This window comes from Pongo abelii, chromosome 1 (assembly GCF_028885655.2).
Source record: "Pongo abelii isolate AG06213 chromosome 1, NHGRI_mPonAbe1-v2.0_pri, whole genome shotgun sequence".
Classification (NCBI taxonomy): domain Eukaryota; kingdom Metazoa; phylum Chordata; class Mammalia; order Primates; family Hominidae; genus Pongo; species Pongo abelii.
In genome coordinates, this window is record NC_071985.2 from 171,239,997 (window position 1) to 171,259,743 (window position 19,747).

Sequence of the window (19,747 nt, forward strand, 5' to 3'; positions counted from 1 at the left end):
AACCCATGACATCCAGGGCTCTTTGTATTCTATCACAGCTGAAACACCATGATTGACAGTTAGCATCATAAAGAATGAATCAAGAATAAGCAGATTATGGGATTACAGATACCCACCATGGTGTCACCCAATTAACCCTATGCAAAGAAATGTATCACATTCAGACCTCAGGGCATTCTCAGTGGTTTCATGTGCCTTTTTTTTTTTTTTTTTTTTTCTGCTTTGAGACAAGAGTGTCGTTCTGTCACCCAGGCTGGAGGGCAGTCCAATCTTGGCTCACTGAGACCTCCACCTCCAGGGTTCCAGCGATTCTCCTGTCTCAGCCTCCTGAGTAGCTGGGAATATAGGCACATGCCACTAAGCCCAGCTAATTTTTGCATTTTTAGTAGATGGGGTTTCACCACGTTGGCCAAGCTGCTCTCAAACTCCTGACCTCAAGTGATCTGCCTGCTTCGGCCTCCCAAAGTGCTAGTATTAGAGGCATGAGCCACCGTGCTCGGCCTGATGTGCCTTTAAAACTTAGCGCCCACAAAGCATATCAGGTGCGAATCAATGGATCCTCCCCTCCCCCAATAGAGTCTTCAACCTTCCAGGGTCAACTTCTTTCTCTAAACAAGCATAAGTATCCTACTGACACACAATTATAAAATTTAGAGCTTCAAGAAAAAAATTTAGAGCTTGTCAAAGAATGCGGGAGAAGCATAATGCCTACCATCTGCCCTGTTCTATATAGAGCCCTTTGTTAGTTAAAGTGTTTTTTGCAATCAGCTGAAGTTTTTCTTTTATCATTTTATTTGTTTACCCCCACCCCCACTCACTTGAGAAACTCATAAATTGTGTATACAATGTACAAACTAAGGCATATAAATAGAGCACACCAACTGTACACACACGGTCCCCAACACATAAAGAAAAGTCTTCTAGCTAAATGATTATTTCACTGTCTTACCGTATGTTTCCAATAAAAACAGTACTTTAACATCATTTACCTCAAGTATTTTATCTCCAGTTTTAAGTGCATTCGTCTTCCCTGCTGGACTGTCTTCTAAAACTTGTTTGATGAATATACCTTTAAGTTCCTCTCCATTCTTTAGACGTTTTATAACAGTTTGTCCACCAACAATACTGATCCCAAGAGACACATTGGGTTCTCTAAAAATCTCAACACTATATAAAGGAAAAAAGCAAAACTCACTCATCAACAAGTTTAATCTGTTGGACTGTAAGTATTCCATTTGTATCATATCCTTGTGACTCATATAAATTTTTGAAATATATTTTTACAAATGTTATACAAATTATACCTAGTTCCAACATTATGTTATCAATAACTCATAACAAGTGAAAATTTCAGTTCTGAAAAGCATAGATTTCTAGAACAATAAATATAACTCCAAATATTCAGTGAAGATTTAGCTAAGCCCTAATATTCCCATCTCCTATCATAATATATTTTCTGTCATTAGTCCTTTTCATTTATATTCGTAACATTAGCAAAGAATGGACTGAAGAAATAACAAATGGGCAAGACAAAATCAAGAAAGCCACATATGTCATTTCGGCAAAAAGTACAGACTTAGAGAATAAAATAAATTTGCCACTGAGTGGCTCATTGCCCAAGTTGCTTTTCCCAGTCAGCAGGTTTAATTCTGTGGTTTTTTAATCAGAGGAAAGATTTTACATGCTCCTAAGGCCAGAAGGTTTTGTTTTCTTCCTACCCCCATGTCATTATTTACAAGAAAGTATGAAATGAAAACTGCCCACCTCAAAATATAATAGGTTTTGCACTGCAGCCAATAATTAACTCATTAAAAAAGTAACTCAGAAAACAACTCTTAAATGTTTTAAGAGAAATTCAGATTTCAATTACAAGAAAAGAACCAGTTTGGGTGGAGGTGGTGGAATTAATAATGGATACGGAATAGAGAGAGCAGCTAAAGGAAGACTTTCATCATCTTAAAGTGCAGCCCTGGTGAGGACTTAAAACTACAGCGACTGGTGATTACTTAAAACTTCCCCCAGATCCAAGGGAAGATGGGTTTTCAACACATTCTGTTAGCACAAACATGGACTCTCCACCAGGGGAGGAAGGTAGAGATAAACTGATATATACTAGAAGCCTCAACTACTGTTACTGTTGTTTACCACAAAAGAAAGCTTTACTGCATTCAAGGCAGCTTTACCTGACTTGCTTAATGACATAGTGATAAACTATACTTGTTAGATGGACATCTAAGTTACTTTCTCTGAAAGAGTATCAAAGATGTTCCTAATATTAGTTATAGTAGTTTTGTTCAGCTAAAAATCTCTAGATAAGACAAAATGAAACTAAAATGTAGGCTAGCTTACAGGTGAATTATCGCAATTTCTCAATCATTAGAGTAAGACTAAATAATGTTCTGTTAAGTTAAAGAAAAGGGCAACTGGTTGTGCTCCTATTGAGAAAGCCAATAATGTCATCCACATACATTCTCGGTGGACCCCAGTGGCTAAAATTTGGAGTTTCTTCTCCTTCGCCTTCTTCTCTCTCAGGTAACTCACTACAGAGGGAGAAAGAAAAAAATACACACAATTTTAAGGCATACTCATTATTAAAGGTCCTTGGAAAGTTTTGAAATTGTAAAATCTATAGGTAGTTAAATGATTCTCAATTTTTAAGTTTTAAAAATATTTACATCAATAAATATGCAAAGCAAAAATATATTGCTTTAATATTCAACTCAACAAATCCCCACCCAGCATTAGAAAATCACAGAATTATTATAAACACTTTTATTAGTGACACTCTAGACGCTAAAAGTTTGTGTTTGATTTGTGCAATTTCAAATTTGTTTCTCTATCAATATCTAAAATGTTATACAATGTATTCCTTAAAACTTGGTGTTGTTTGACCAGCTAAGACACAGAAATCGACATGTATCATATATATCAAGTATAAATCAACATGAACAGGTCAATATGATCCCTCTTTCTAGCCCTAAGTATTTCACCTGTCATTTGTATCCCATGAATATTTTGCGTACTTACATGGAACTTTTCAGTTACTTACATTATCTAATATGATCCTCACTGCTTCCCACCTACCACCACCATATTTTCATCCAGCAAGTTAAGTTAGTATAGAACTACTGAACTGAACATAGTGAAACCCTGTCTCTACAAAAAAAATCAGCTGTGCATGGTGGCACATGCCTGTAGTCCCAGCTACTTGGGAGGCTGAGGCTGGAAGACTGCTTGAGCCTGGAAGGTCAAGACTGCAGTGAGTCATGTTTGTACCACTGCACTTCAGCCTAGGTGACAAAGCAAGACCCTGTCTCAGAATAAAAAAAGAACTGCTGAACTGGATAACGTAAAATGCTGAGTTACAGAGTATTTAGTTATAAGATTAATGCAATAGTGAATAGACAGTGCCGTATATTATCTGGAAGAGAAATCAGGAGTCCTAAGCTCAAGTCTAACTGATACCATGAAATAGGTGTGTGGTTTTGGACCACTAAATGAAATCGGTCTAATGTTGTAAATTGTATTACTCTACACAAAAATCTAGGTACACCTCCTCCATTTCATTTTCATGAAAACCCTTGGCCAGGTGTGGTAGCTCACGGCTGTAATCCCAGTGCTTTGGGAGGCAGGAAGATCACTTGAGCCCAGGAATTCAAGACCAACCTGGACAACATAGTGAGACCCCATCTCTAAAAAAAAAAAAAATTAGCTGGGCATGATGACACACCTGTAGTCCCAGCTACTGGGGAGGCTGGGGCAGGAGGATCATTTGAGACCAGGAGTTCAAGGCTGTAGTGAGCTATGATCACACCACTATTCTCCAGCCTGGGCAACAGAGCAAGACTCTGTCTCAAAAACAAAAATCCCTCTAACCTGTAAAGTAAGCACAGCAGATCATATTATATTTTACACAGGAGGAACTGAAGCTCGGAGAAGGCTTAAGCATACAATCTCACAACCTTTCTACATGTATCCAAATCTGTTTTAGCCCTAAGTTTCAGTACTCTCATTTTTCTCTGAACTTTCAAGTAAGTCCTATAAAATGCAGCAAAACTCTACCTTCTTGGCCCTCTACAGACTTAGTATCTAGGATAAAACCATTGTAAGGCCATGTGAAAAGGAGAAGGCTGAAAGGATCTAGACAAGCCAAATATCAGTTAAGAAATTAGGATCGTTACATCTCACCCACTACCAGATGTCTTTCTTACCTTAGCCAGTCTAAGTTTTATTACTGAAAGTATCACAGCATTCAGGGGAAAACAACTCGGCAGACACTTGCTGGTTACTTTCTAATGTCTTTTTCTCCCCTTCTTCCATAAATACATAACCCCTCTTTTATTCTAGGTGGCACTATGCCCAGCTTTGAAAAAAATACATTTTCTGGACTTTCTTTCAGCTAATGGGAACCGTGTGCCACAGTGCTGATCAGTGATATAGAACCAAAAGTCCCTAGATGAGACTTCCAGGAAAACTCATTAAAAGGAAGGAGAATCAGCTGGCAGGAGCCTTTTGCTCTATGCCCTCCCCTTCTTCTTGCCTAGAATTCACAGGTGATAGTGGTGGTAAAACATTCATCTTCAAATCATACAGAAACAATGAGGAGTAAGGCCATACATTAAAGGCAGCAGAGCAGAAAGGACAAGGTATTTAAGACCCTGATGACAACAGCACCACACCATCCTAAGACCACCTTCTTCAGGACTTTTCACATGAAAAAAACTTGCCTTTATTTGGTTAAGCCACACTAAATGGGGTTTCTGTTTATGAGTATGTAACTGTAATCCCTCAATGATACACCCACAATTCCACCAATTCAAGTAAACTGTTTTCACTTTAACCTATCACTTTCTTGTTCTTTGCACCTATACTATATTATCATTAGATAACTGTAATCATAGCACAAACTGTCCTATTTTGATGATCCTATGTAATAATAACAAGGATTAAATTAGATATTAACTGAGGCTCAACCAATATTCATTTCCTCTATAATTTTTTTCACTTGAACTTATAACAAAAATCTACCCACATGGTATCATTATCTTCATCATTTTTTATTTACTAGTACCTTAACAGGCCATCGTATTGATGTAATTTATCTGCTATCTCAATATATTATGAACTTAGATTGTATATTAGTCCATTTGCACACTGTTATAAAGATACTACCTGAGACTGGGTAATTTAAAAAGAAATGAGGTTTAATTGACTAACAGCTTCACATGGCTGGGGAAGCTTCAGGAAACTTACAAACATGGCAGAAGGTAAGGGGAAGGAAGGTATACGTGGCAGCAGGAGAGAGTGCACAGGGGAAACTGCCACTTTTAAATCATCAGATCTCGTGAGAACTCCCTCACTCTCATGAGAACAACATGTGAAAACTTCCCCCATGATCCAATCACCTCCCATCAGGTCCCTCACCTGACACATGGGAAATACAATTTGAGATGAAATTTGGGTGGGTACACGGAGCCAAACCATATCATTCCACCCTGGCCCCTTCCAACTCTCATGTCCTTTTCACATTTCATAAGCAATCATGCCATCCCAACTGTCTCCCAAAGTCTTAACTCATTTTAGCATTAACCCAAAAGTCCAAGTCCAAAGTCTCATCTCAGACAAGGCAAGTCCTTTCCACCTAGAAGCCTGTAAAATCAAAAACAAGTTAGTTATTCCCAAGATACAATGGGGGTACAGGCATTGGGTAAATGTTTTCATTCCTAATGTTCTCCAAATGGGAGAAACTGGCAAAAACAAAGGAGCCACAGGCCCCATGTAAGTCCAAAACCTAATGGGGTAGTCATTAATTTTTTTTTTTTTTTTTTTTTGAGATGGAGCCTCCCTCTGTTGCCCAGGATGGAGTGCAGTGGCGCAATCTTGGCTCATTGCAACCTCCACCTCCCAGTTCAAGCGATTCTCCTGACTCAGCCTCCCGAGTAGCTGGGATTTCAAGTGCACACCACCTGGCTAATTTTTGTATTTTTAGTAGAGACAGGGTTTCACCATGATGGTCAGGCTGGTCTCAAACTTCTGACCTCAGGTGATTTGCCTGCCTCAGCCTCCCAAAGTGCTGGGATTATAGGCATCAGCCACTGCCTGGCCACAATCATTAAATCTTAAAGCTCCAAAATGATCTCCCTTGACTCCATGTCTCACATCCAAGAAATGCTGATGCAAGGGGTGGACTCCCAAGGCCTTGGGCAGCTCTGTCCCTGTGGCTCTGCAGGGTACAGCCCCCATGGCTGCTTTCACAAGCTGGAGGTGAGTGCCTACAGCTTTTCCAGCTGCATATGCAAGCTGCCAGTGGAGATACCATTCTGGGGTCTGGAAGATGGTGGCCCTCTTCTCACAGCTCCACAAGGCAGTGCCGCCATGGGGACTCCATTTGGGGGCTTCAACCCAGCATTTTTCCTCTACATTGCCCTGGTAGAGATTCTCCATGAGGGCTCTGCCCCTGAGCTGACTTCTGCCTGGACATCCAGACATTTTCATACATCCTCTGAAATCTAGGCAGAGCTCCCAAAGCTCAACTCTTGTCTTCTGTGCACCCTCAGGCCCAACATCATGTGGATGCCACCAAGGCTTGGGGCTTGCACCCTCTGAAGCAACAGCCCAAGCTGTACCTTGGCCCCTTTTAGCCACAGCTGGAGCTGGAGCAGCTGGAATGCAGGGTACAAAGTCCCAAGGCTACACAGAGTAGCAGGGCCTTGGGCCTGGCCCACAAAACCATTTTTCATTCCTAGGCCTCTGGGACTGTGATGGAAGGGGCTGCCACAAAGATTTCTGACATGCCCTGGAGATATTTTCCCCATTGTCTTGGCTATTAACATTCAGTTCCTTGTTACTTATGCAAATTTCTGCAGCCAGATTGAATTTCTCCCCAGAAAATGGGTTTTTCTTTTCTACCACATGGTCAGGCTGCAAATTTTCTACACCTTTATGCTCTGCTTCCCTTTTAAATATAAGTTCCAATTTCAAACCATCTCTTTGTGAACACAAGCCAGGTCACCTCTTCAATGCTTTGCTGCTTAGAAATTTCTTCTGCCAGATACCCTAAATCATCTCTCTCAAGTTCAAAGTTCCACAGATCTCTAAGGCAGGGGCAAAATGCTGCCAGTCTTTTTGCTAAAGCATAGCAAGGGTAACCTTTGCTCCACTTCCCAATAAATTCCTCATCTCCATCTGAGACCAACTCAGCCTGGACTTCATTGTCCGTATCACTATCAGCATTTGGTCAAAAGTATCCAACAAGTCTCTAGGAAGTTCCAAACTTTCCCACATCTTCCTTTCAGCTTCTGAGCCCTCCAAATCATTCCAACCTCTGCCTGTTAGCCAGTTCCAAAGTCGCTTCTACATTTTCAGGTTATCTTTATAGCAGTACTCCACTCTGCTGGGACCAATTCTATTAGTCCACTGTCACACTGTATAAAGATACTACCTGAGACTGGGTAATTTATAAAGAAAAGAGGTTTAATTTACTCAAAGTTCCACATGGCTGGTGAGGCCTCAGGAAACTTACAATCATGGAGGAAGGCAAAGGGGAAGCAAGGCACATCTTATATGTTGGCAGGAAAGAGACAGTGTAGGGGAAACTGCCACTTTTACATCATCAGATCTGTGAGAACTCCCTCACTATCATGAGAACAGCATGGGGAAACGGCCCCCATGATCCAATCACCTCCCACGAGGACCCTCCCCTGACACATGGGGATTACAATTTGAGATGAGATTTGGGTAGAGACACAGAGCCAAACCATATCAGATTGTACTTTGTCTTTTATAATATGGACATTACTGCAAGGAATATCTTCATGCTCTGCTGTACTTTAGAATTCTCTGGTTTTTTTTTTTTTTTTTTTTTTTATGAGATAGAGTTTTGCTCTTGTTGCCCAGGCTGGAGTGCAATGGCGCAATCTTGGCTCACTGCAACCTCCACCTCCCAGGTTCAAGCTATTCTCCTGCCTCAGCCTCCCGAGTAGCTGGGATTACAGGCATGTACCACCACGCCTGGCTAATTTTATATTTTTAGTAGAGATGGGGTTTCTCCATGTTGGCCAGGCTGGTCTTGAACTCTTGACCTCAGGTGATCTGCCCGCCTCAGCCTCCCAAAGTGCTGGGATTACAGGCATGAGCCACGTGCCCAGCCTTCTGTTAAATATTAATTGAAATAAGATTCAAAACAAAACCTTAAACAATACAAACCTTCCTCCTCTCCATTTTCCACTTTCCTGTACCCCAAATCATATAGGCATTAAGGAAAAAAAAGGCAAGCATTTCACCATGACACCTTTATGCTATCATTATAGGCAATAACTTCTTTTTTTTTCTCTCATTTTGTTGTTTTGCTTTTTGAGCAGAGTTTCACTCTGTTACCCAGGCTGGAGTGCAGTGGCACAATCACAGCTCACTGCAGCCTCACCAGGTAGCTGGGACCACAGGCATGCACTACCATGCCCGGCTAATTTTTTTACCTTTTGTAGATACAGGGTCTCATTATGTTGCCCAGACTGGTTTCAAACACCTGGACTCAAGCAATCCTCCTGCCTCAGCCTCCCAAAGTGTTGGGATCATGGGCATGAGCCACCACACCTGGCCTAAATTCTTTAATTGGGGGAAAAAAAACACCCTAAAATAGAAGGGAAACCAACCTTCAACAAACAGTATGGGCTATTTGTTTCTTAATTTTAAAAAGTAAAAACTAAAAATTTCCTAAATTGCCAACTCTCACATACAATTTAGGAGAAGGGGTGGGGGAAACCACTCTATCTAGAATATGAACAATTTTAGATTTCTTTGACAAAGTATGTCACAAAATGATTAGTCTGTTGGAAGAAACTCAGAGCATATTACCTTTCTTCTAGGTTTTAGTATACACACATTTTATTCAGATGAGTTCATACCTAACGAGAGATAAAACTTGTGAAAGCTTATCTAGATAGTGTGAGTAGTTTCAGAAATACAGTCACAGGAGATGAGCAATTAAACAAATTAATGTAGTCACTTTATACTGATGAACACATGTACCTTTTAACCCAAATTTAAATTTAACTGAGAAAGTGAAATATTCTTACCGTACATATTAAGATGTAAATTTGCACAAACATATTTGAAACTTTAACAAGGAATTCCTAACCTCAAATTTTATAATTTGCACTGTGATTAAGTATGATCAATAGCTCAATCAGTTAGAAACTCAACTTAATCTTAAAATCTTAAAACAGAACTTTCCAAACCTACAGAACATACAACACCAAGAGTGAAACCTAATCTAAACTATGGACTCTGGGTGAAGATGATGTGTCTGTTTATCAATATTATCAATTGTAACAAACGTGCCACCCTGGTGGGCGATATTGACAATAGGTGAGGCTATGCATGTGGGGGTAGGGGGTATCCTCGTTGTACCTTCTTCTCAATTTTGCTGTTAACCAAAAACTGCTTTAAAGAAATAAAGTCTTAAAAATGAACTGAACTTTTGCCTCTTACATTCAACCAGAGATTTATAACCAAACTTTTCCCCAAAGGAATTAACCATCCAATCGAAACAATGTGTTTTATTTCAGGCCTTTATCACAAATGCCTAGTTATAATTCTTTACAGATTTGGGGGGGGGGTGGAGATAGAGTACCCCATGAGCAAACAAGTGGATATTAATGTTAAGACTTCTTCATGATACACAAACTCTTTGCAAATAAAATGTTCATCATACAAAATCTGATGACTCCAGACAGCCAAGGTGACCTTTCCTCTTCAGTAGTACTTAATTTCACATAAAATTTCTATATACTAAGCAGTATGAAGGTCAAGTAAACTCAGCACCCAAAAATGATGGAAGCGGGGAGAGCTCTAATTGTGATTAAGTAATCTCACGATGTTTTTTCCTCTTTAAATACACATTCTATATGGCAATATTCTATGATATACCACAGGGAATATGAGTAACTGGAACCAAAAAGAATGGGCACTAGTGTTTTCTAAACTAGTAGGGTTATTTGTACAGATGTTCCACCATGATTTTGAAGTTGCAGAGCAAATTATTACCTGACACCAGTATATGAAGAATTAGGCATTCCCTTGCATTAACATTCAGACATTGTCCTGACTAAAAGAAGGTAGACATAAAAAAAGTACCTACTGTATGACTACATGTACACGTGTTCTAGAACAGGAAAAACTAATTTACAGTGTTAGAAATAAGATTAGTGGTTGCCTGGTGCAAGACACACAAAGGGGCAGGAGGACTTTCTGGGTGATGGAAATGTTCCTTATCTTCATTGGAGTGTATATAACATGAATGTATACATATCTTAGTAGGCTGTACCTTAAAATGTGTGCATTTTATTAATATGTAAAATTATGTTTAAGAGCTTCCTTAAGAAACAGAAGTTCAAGCCATACAGGGTAAGTTGCTTCCAGAACATTACGTCTCTTCTGGCCTTCTGTAGAGCCTGAATTAGTAATCAAAAATCTAATTATATTTTCAAAGGCATCAGTGTAGCATTTCTATGTACCTCTTGTCCTAATTGTTCACATTCGCCTTCATCCGCAGTGTGGGCCACCGCTGCAACAGCACTGTAAGAACCTAGAAATGTCACGTGCTCGAGGCCATAGACTCCCACAAATACCCCCTTTTTTCTCCCAACTCACACTCCAGAGTAGCCCTCTCTCTGAAATGCAAATATTCATTCTCTCCCTTTTCCTCCATCTCCTTCTGATGTTCTGAATTTACACGTAAGTTTTGGCAGTTTAATTCAAATGTAAACCTATTAAATATCCACCATTTATGTAGAAAGCACTAAATGCCAGGCACTGTGTTGGGAGCTTAAAATATCACATTAACTTAGTTAATCCTTTACCCAACTATGACACCTAGCCTCCTATTTCTCCTCCCACTATTCCTAACAAAGTGTCCAATACCTGAAGCCATTTCTACTCATTTGCATCCTATTACATCTATAACATGATTTTTTTTCCATTTTAAATGTCTTTCTTCTAAAGTTCACCATCCTCCCAGACATCAGCTTCTGACACATTGCTTTACTGTGATTTGATCCTATTACATTTTTTTTTTTTTGTTAATCAACAACCTCCTTGAGTCTTTTAATAAACCCAGCAACAATGAATACTACCCTGGGTATATGTCAGGACCCATGAGCCTATCATTGTCACTGCCACCAACATCACTGCACACCTTCTATTAAACATTTACTATTGGCAAGGCTGTTATATTAAGCCTGTTAAATGCATCCTTTCCCAGCTTTATTGACTTTTAGTTGACAACTAAAATTGTATAAATGTTTTACATGCACTTTAAAAAAAATAATAGGCCAGGTGCTATGGCTCACACTTGTAATCCCAGCACTTTGGGAGGCCAAGGTGGGAGGACTGCTTGAGGCCAGGAGTTTAGACCAGCCTGGGTAACATAGTGAGATCTTATCTCCACAGAAAATAAAAAAATTAGCCAGTCATGGTGGCAGGTGCCTGTGATCCCAGCTACTTCGGAGGCTGAGGTGGGAGGATTGCTGAACCTGGGAGGTCAAGGCTGCAGTGAGCTGTGATCACACCACTGCACTCCAGACTGGGTGACAAAGCAAGAACTTGTCTCAAAGAAGAAGAAGAAGAAAAAAAAAAAAAACCAATAAAAATAGCGACCAGGTCTCACTGTGTTTGCCAGGCTGGAATGCAGCGGTGTAATCATAGCTTGCTATAACCTCGAACTGCTGGGCTCAAGAGATCCTCCCGCCTAGGCCCCCAGAGTAGTTAGGACTACAGGCATGCACCAACATATCAGGCTTACTTTTTATTTTTTTGTAGCAGCAGGTTTTCACTATGTTGCCCAGGCTCGTCTTGAACTCCTGGCCTCAAGCGATTCTCCCACCTTGGCCACATAAAGTGCTGGGATTACAGGCGTGAGCCACCATGCTTGGCCTGTATGAATTCTTATTCAATCCACAGAACTACCTGCTTTACAGGTGAGAAAAGATAGATACAAAGGAAACCCTTTCAGGGTCATACAGGTATAAACAGCAGAAGAAAGATATGAACATCACTCATAATACATCCACACCCCAGACCTCCTAATGTCTGAGAAATATCCATGTCCCCCCTAGGGGCACCCATTGGTCTTTAAACAGCCAAAAATAACCGAGATGAGGAAGAAAAAGACTGAAACCAGGCGAGGTCTGAAAACACAATCTCAAGTGACCTTAGGAACAAAGAAGGATACAGCAGTCCCCTCCACTCAGCTAAGGTTTTGCTTTCTGCAGTTTTGCTTTCCTTGGTATCAGTTAGCTGTGGTCAACTGCAGTAATGGCAAAAATCTTAAATGGAAAATTTCAGAAATAAACAATTCATAGGTTTTAAATTGCATGCCATTCAGAGTAGCATGACGAAATATCTTGCTGTCCAGCATGGGATGTGAATCATCTCTTTGCCCAGCATATCCATACGCTATATATGCTGCCTACGCAGAAGTCACTCAGTAGCCATCTCAGTTATCAGATCAACTGCTGCAGTACTGATCTATTTGATTACTAGTTATTGTTGTTAATCTCTTACTGTATGTAATTTATAAATTAAACTTCATCATAGGTATGTACGTACAGAAAAGACATAGTATATACAGGGCTTGGTACTGTCTGTGGTTTCAGGCACCCAGTGGGGTTCTTGGAACATATCCCTTGAAGATAAGAAGGGACTACTGTGCTCTGAACCAGAACACCTGAATTCCTTCCACAGAATTATACCCTGCCTGCCCACAGTCCCCTTTCTAGAGATCTCTCCTTTCAAGGGGCACCTGACCTCTTAATACCAGTCCTACCTCCTAAGGTAAGGAGAAGTTAGTGCAAAAGTGCACTGTAGATAAAACATCACAACCATTAGATACTTACCCTTGGTGCACTCACACGCACGTAGACACACAACTCTGCTGGGTCGTACACAAAAATTAATCCAAGGAAGAAACTGTAAAATACCATTTAGCTCTTCATGACACCCTGATTATCTGAAAGACTATCATCTAAAATAATCTATGCATTACTCAGGCAGGCTCCTGAGTGGCAATAAATACTCACCTATGAACCTAACTCCATGGGGCATACCCTTAAAGATTAAAAGAAGGAATATGATTTACAGGAACTCTTCTGGAACCTGCTGGGATTTAAATATACCCTAAATCTCCAATAGCAAGCCAAAAAAACAACTTTCAGGTGCAAGACTAATCTCCTAAGACAAGGTTAGGTTGGAGTCCTTAAATGCCCGTGCCTGCATAAGAAATCAGCTTGTCAAATACTCATTTTGAAAGAAAAAGCAATGCGATAAGAACAAAGTATATCTTCCCTCTCTGAAGCTGGGGTCAAATTGAGTAAGAACAACTGATGCTCCACTTCCTCTTCTGTCCAAGAAAGGAAGGGTGGACTTAGAAGTTTGCTTAGATCTTTTCTGATTCTTCACATTCTACAGTTACAATTCTATAGTTTAGAGAAGCAGTCTCATTTCTGCATTCTTCTGCCAGATTCAACTATTCACACTAAGCAAAAGAGAAATTTAAAAAACAATGGAAAAATAATTTGAACACTTTGGGAGGCTGAGGCAGGCAGATTGCTTAAGCCCAGGAGTTTCAGACCAGCCTGGCCAACATGGCGAAACACCATCTCTACGAAAAGAAAAAAAAAAAGTACAAAAATTAGCCATGCTTGGTGGCACATGCCTGCAGTCCCAGCTACTCAGGAGGCTGAGGTGGGAGGATGGTGTGAACCTGGGAAGTGGAGGTTGCAGTGAGCTGAGATGGTGCCACTGCACTCCAACCTGGGCAACAGAGTAAGACCCTGTCTCAAAAATAAAAAGAAGGAAAAAATTTTGACTAAATAAAAAGCCATAAAATATGTTTCTAACTTTTCCACTTCCAGGCATCTGTCCTAAGGAAACAAATCCATTGCTTATTTATCACTGTGCGTTCCCCCAAATCTGCACTGGATATCACATTAGGAAACCGGGCCCAGCAGCACTCTCCCTCTGCACACCGGCCTGGTTTTTGCAGAGTAGAAAAGCTGTTGGGCCTTTCTGTATCCCTTCCTTCCACTCAGATATGGGCTATGCAGAAGCACAGAGAACAACTTTTGATGAAGTTTCTATCTAAAACTCTGGGTAAAATTTCAGGTTGCTGAACAGAGAAATGCATATCATCTAAATCTAAGATATCTCCCATGTCAACACAAAAATCACACTTGGATTAAGGTTTTAATAAAAATGTTTAAAGCCAATTAAGCCCACCTTATCTCTCATCCCTGTTATGTTTTGCCGAAAGCTCCAACTCCTTTGTGCACTTTTTATCTCCCTACTCACAATGCCACACCTTTCTGGGTTTTCCTTCAAATGTGCTTCCTTTGTCACGCCGCAGCCCAAGACCTGCCATGCACATCATCCATCATGCTGCATGGAATCTGCTAGAATTATAAACAAACTATCCACACTCTGACCTCTGCACTGAACGTTCTCTGAACCTCCTCTACAACAGCTCTGGTTCTCAGCCAAGTATACCACACTCAAGTGGGTGAAGCTCATTCTCTCACTCCCTGGGGCATTGGAAAAAGAGGGTAATATTTTTCAAAACTCCCTACCACTAGGTGGTTACTCTCCTACCACTCTTTCAAAAGCTAATCTCTGCTCCAACACCTCTCCTTTTAATGCCTACTTTATTAGCACTTCATCACTCTTAGTAGTAAATAATCTTCTCCCTAAGTGACAGAAACAAACAAACATCATCATTGGACAAGAATCTCTTTGGATTCCTGCTCTCAAGCTATAAAAAATACCTACATCCAGACCTTCCTTTCCTTCCTGGCACCTATCTCAGTGGAGGAGGTAAGCTTCCTCCTATCAAACTATCCAAGGTGATTCCAAGTGTGCAATGTCCTCTTCTCCCTCCACCATCTCCACAGACTATATTTAATCACCCCCTTTATGGCATCTGCACATTCCACAAGCAAAGAAAATTCTCTTCAGTTTGATATACATACGAATGTAGTAATATATAATATAAATGTTGTATGTCTCATATACATTATATATATACATATATATATATTTTCCCCTTGCCTTGATACATTAATACCGTCTAGTTATCTAAGTAACATTTTTTTTTTTTTTTTTTTGAGACAGGGTCTTGCTGTGTCACCCAGGCTGGAGTGCAGTGGCACATTTATAGCTCACTGCCGCATCAACCTTTCAGCCTTAAACAGTCTTCCCACCTCAGCCTCCCTAGGAGCTGGGACTACCGGTGTATGCTATCACAACAGGCTAATTTTTTTTTGAGATGCGGTCTTGCTCTGTTGCCCAGGCTGGAGTGCAGTGGCACGATCTCAGCTCACTGCAACCTCCACCTCCCAGGTTCAAGTGATTCTCCTGCCTCAGCCACCAGAGTAGCTGGGTTTACAGGCACACACCACCATGCCTGGCTAATTTTTGTATTTTTAGTAGAGACGAGGTTTCACCATGTTGGCCAGACTAGTCTCGAACTCCTGACCTCAGGTGATCCTCCCACCTCGGCCTCCCAAAGTGCTGGGATTACAGGCATGAGCCACCAGGCCCAGCCCATGACCAGGATTTTCAAAACACTAGTCAGCTCTTTCTGTGTCCAATTTTTAACCTTGTGTTCAATTCTCAATACACAACTCTCTGAAATCTACTCTACTAACAATGCTCAATGCTTACCAAGGGCATCCATGTGGCCAAGCCCTGGGAAAACTTCTCTGTCTTATCTACATTGACCTTATTAGCATGTGAACATAGTCTGTGAGGACCCTTTTGTTAAAATGTTCTCTTCCTTTGATTTCTAAGTCAACATCTAGTTCACTAATTTTCTCCTACCTTTTGTTCATTCCAGCTTACCCCTTTCTTCCTCTGTTCATGCCTTAAGTATTGCTGTTTTCCAGGACTCCAATCTTGACCCTATGCTTGCCTTATTGTTTAAGCTTCGTGTTGATGACCATTCAAATCCAAGAGTTTCACCTAGGCTTAATCTTGCCCCCAATTACCCATGTCCAGAAAGACCTCAACACTAATTCCCAGACCCACATATCTAATTGATTCCATTTAACTTTGTTGTTCTATGGCTACTTTAACCATCAACATGTTCCAAACTGAACTCATCATTTTCCCTTCCAACCCGTTCATGCTCCTATAATATTATATTGAAGCACTAATTTCTCATATCTATCTAGTTTCCTAGTCCAAAAACACAGGTCATCCTCAACTACCCGCTTTTATACTCAACATGTAATGAGTCAAGGGATTCCTGTAGATTTCCTCACTCTTAAATTGGTCTTCTTTTAATTTGTCCTCAAGTGCATTTGCTTGAGTTGTTAAACTCTGAATTAACCTCCCATTCTCTAAGCAGACACTCTATGTAATCAATTTTGTGCACCACTGCAAGATACAAAATTGTACATATCGCAAAATTTTAAGTATATGAAATTCTCATAGTAATTGTCAAATATAGTGGATTTTATTCATCATATTTTTCTGTATTTTCCAAATGTTCTACCAAAATCATGCATTTTTTAAGCAAAAATAAAAAACACACTATTTTATAATGTGAAAACAAAGAGAAATGATATCATACCATGTATCAGTGGCATATCTAGAAGACAACACTCCTGTGTATGCTGAGGCCTTGGAAATAACTCGCGTCGCTTGGTGTTGATATAAAGGCAAATCTTCTTGCTCCCTACTTTGAGTCACAACAGGAAGGTCAATGAGCAAGCTAGGACCTTGGACATCATTCGGGATCATGCCTGAAGAGCAAATCCAGATGACAGTGAACACAAGAGGCACTCATTCTCCTTCAGTCATTCAACAACTAGGTATGGGCACCTACTATGGGAGGGGACTCTTCCAGGTAGGAGACTGAAAATATTAAAGTAAATAAATAAAGGTTTTAATATATCAGATGATGATAAGTACAATGGTGAAAAATAAAGAAGGAAGGAATACAGGAATTGTTCAACAGAAGTCAGTTACAATTTTCAGTGGCCTCACTGAAAAAAATGACATTTATGCAATATTAATATTACTAAAAAATCTAATCTTACTATACATTTTCTCTTATCAACTTAAGCTTTCCTAAAAAGTACTCTGACATTTCACTGATTTAAAAAAAAAAAAATCTCCACAGAATAACAAATAAACCATATTAAATCACTTCTATTTTTAAAAGGGTTTTGATTATAAATTTCAGAATTCTTTTACATTCTTTTTTTTTTTTTTTTTTTTTTTTTTTTAAGAGACGGAGTCTCTCTCTGTTGCCCAGGCTGCAGTACAGTGGCGTGATCTTGGCTCACTGCAACCTCCACCTCCCGGATTCGTGCAGTTCTCCCTGCCCCAGCCTCCTGAGTATTTGGGACTACAGGTGTGGTGTTACATGTAAAAATATAATAATTTTTGTATTTTTAGTAGAGACAGGGTTTCGTCATGTTGGCCAGGCTGGTCTCGAACTCCTGACCTCAGGTGATCCACCTGCCTCGGCCTTCCAAAGTGCTGAGATTACAGGCGTGAGCCGCCACACCTGGCCTATACTTGTTCATTTAATTCTCACATCAAACTATGAGTTAGAAAGAAAAGACACTATCAACCATATTTTACAGATAGGAAAACTGAGGTTAAGAAATTTTGCCAATTTTTTACCAGCAGGTAAAGGGTACAGATTGCCATAATTTATTTAAATATTTACAACAAACTTCCTAACAAGTAATTCTGATTTCTACTTAGAAAGGTTCACATAATAAGCTTGAGAAGTATGGTGGGGACAACATTTTTGGACTTTACTTCTTATGTTCTTCCCTAGTTGTTGGTAGCATATCATACAATTATCATGTTAAGAAATTAAAAGCTAGTATCTTCTCCTTATATTTGCCCAAATAAACTACAGAAAGTTCCTTTAGTCTCACCACAATAGATCATATGTTGAAACATGTATATATAGTAAGCACAGTATAACTATCATATATAGACGTGTGTGGGTATGTCCACATATATGGTCTATACACATCCTCACACACACACACTATAAAAAGATAATGCATGAGGTATAATATATAGGATTCAACACCATGCTTATCTATGGAGAGGAAGTTAAGCTGTGTTATAATGGTTTATTGTTTAAAACAGAATATTGGCCAGGTGCAGATGCTCATGCCTGTAAACCCAGCACTCTGGGAGATTGAGGCAGATGGACTCCTTGAGCACAAGAATTCAAGACCAGCTTGGGCAACATGGCGAAACTCCATTAGCCAGGCTTGGTGGAGCACGCCTGTAATCTCAGCTACTCAGAAGGCTGAGGCAGGAGGATCACTAGAGTCCGAGAGGATGATCACAGTGAGGAGTGATGTTGCCACTGTACTCTAGCCTGGGCAACAGAGTGAGACCTTGTATCAAAAACAAAAACAAAAAGAAAAAGAAACCCAGAAGATTTGGGGTTGAGGGAGAAAGCTGAGATGACCCAGTTATGAGGGTAGACAAGTAGCGTTTCATACAAACTGGAAAAATTTGGAAGACTATAAACCAAATTGTGATTACCTCTGCAGACAATTTTTTATTTCTACTTTTTGTTTATCTGCATTATCTTATTTATCCTCCAGGAACACACTTACTTGTTTTTTGTCACCAAGCATATAACCTCCTTAAGAACTTTGCATTTCTTGTTCTCTCAGCCATATCCCAAATGTTTTGACACAGGGCTGGCTTACTTTACTCACGTGTCAGTCAAATGTTACCCTACTAAAACAGTCAGCCGGACCACTCCATATAAAATAGGCCTCCTCCTCAAACATTCTCTATTTCTTTTACTGCTTTATTTTCCCTCATGAACCCTATCATATTATACATTAATTTGTTATTGTCTGCCCCCACCAGAACGTGGGCCAACTTTATTTGGTTCACTGCTCCACTCTCATGACCCCCAGAGCAGCGCTCTTATACAGAAAGCACCCGGCAAATATTTCTGAACAGGTAAATACGGTACTTGCTTAATACACCAACCAACAATGAGTTTTTAAGCTTAAAAAATAATGAGTATACTGTTTTCCAAAGTAGAAAAACAAAGAACTCTACAGCTAATGTTATGATTAGAATGGAAGTCGCATCTACTGTGCATCCCATGGTCCATTCTACGGAACAAGTGTATCTTTGATAATCTCGTAAAGGAGCTTTGAGACTTCTGATTAAACACCTTCAGTGATTTGGGAATGCCATTTATTCAAATTATATAAATGCGGGGCCTAAAATAATTGTGCTTGATCAAACAAGGTAAATGGAGAGCCTAAAGAGCGGGCTGGGTGCGGTAGCTCACACTTGTAATCCCAGCACTTTGGAAGGCCAAGGTGGGTGGATCACCTGAGGTCAGGAGTTCGAGACCAGCCTGGACAACATGGTGAAACCCCGTCTCTACTAAAAATACAAAAATTAGCCAGGCGTGGTGGCACACACCTGTAATCCCAGCTACTCAGGTGGCTGAGGCACGATAATCTCTTGAACCTGGGAGGCGGAGGTTGCACTGAGCTGACATCATGCCACTGCACTTCCAGCCTGAGCGACAGAGCAAGACTCTGTCTCAAAAAAAAAAAAAAAAACTGTTTTAACTGTGGTTCATGGATCCTGGGAAGCTGCCCCCATAGGCCCCAGGATAAGGCTTCTGAATTTGACCAAATTCAGGGTCCTCCCCGGCACACAAGGTCCCCACAGCTGTGCT

The 19,747-nt window shown here is 40.2% G+C and overlaps 1 protein-coding gene across 7 annotated transcripts in view; it reads right to left on the bottom strand.

Annotated features, from left to right (window-relative positions):
• The window catches only part of PATJ (PATJ crumbs cell polarity complex component), a 436,090-nt gene that overhangs the window by 258,732 nt on the left and 157,611 nt on the right, over nucleotides 1-19,747 (bottom strand). For all 7 annotated transcript variants that reach the window (XM_054533770.2, XM_054533763.2, XM_054533772.2 and 4 more), the window contains 3 exons: nucleotides 16,625-16,796; nucleotides 2,469-2,540; nucleotides 990-1,167 (listed from right to left, as the gene is read on the bottom strand). In XM_054533770.2, the coding sequence (XP_054389745.1) occupies nucleotides 990-1,167; nucleotides 2,469-2,540; nucleotides 16,625-16,796 (422 nt within the window). The remainder of the gene's footprint in view (nucleotides 1-989; nucleotides 1,168-2,468; nucleotides 2,541-16,624; nucleotides 16,797-19,747) is intronic.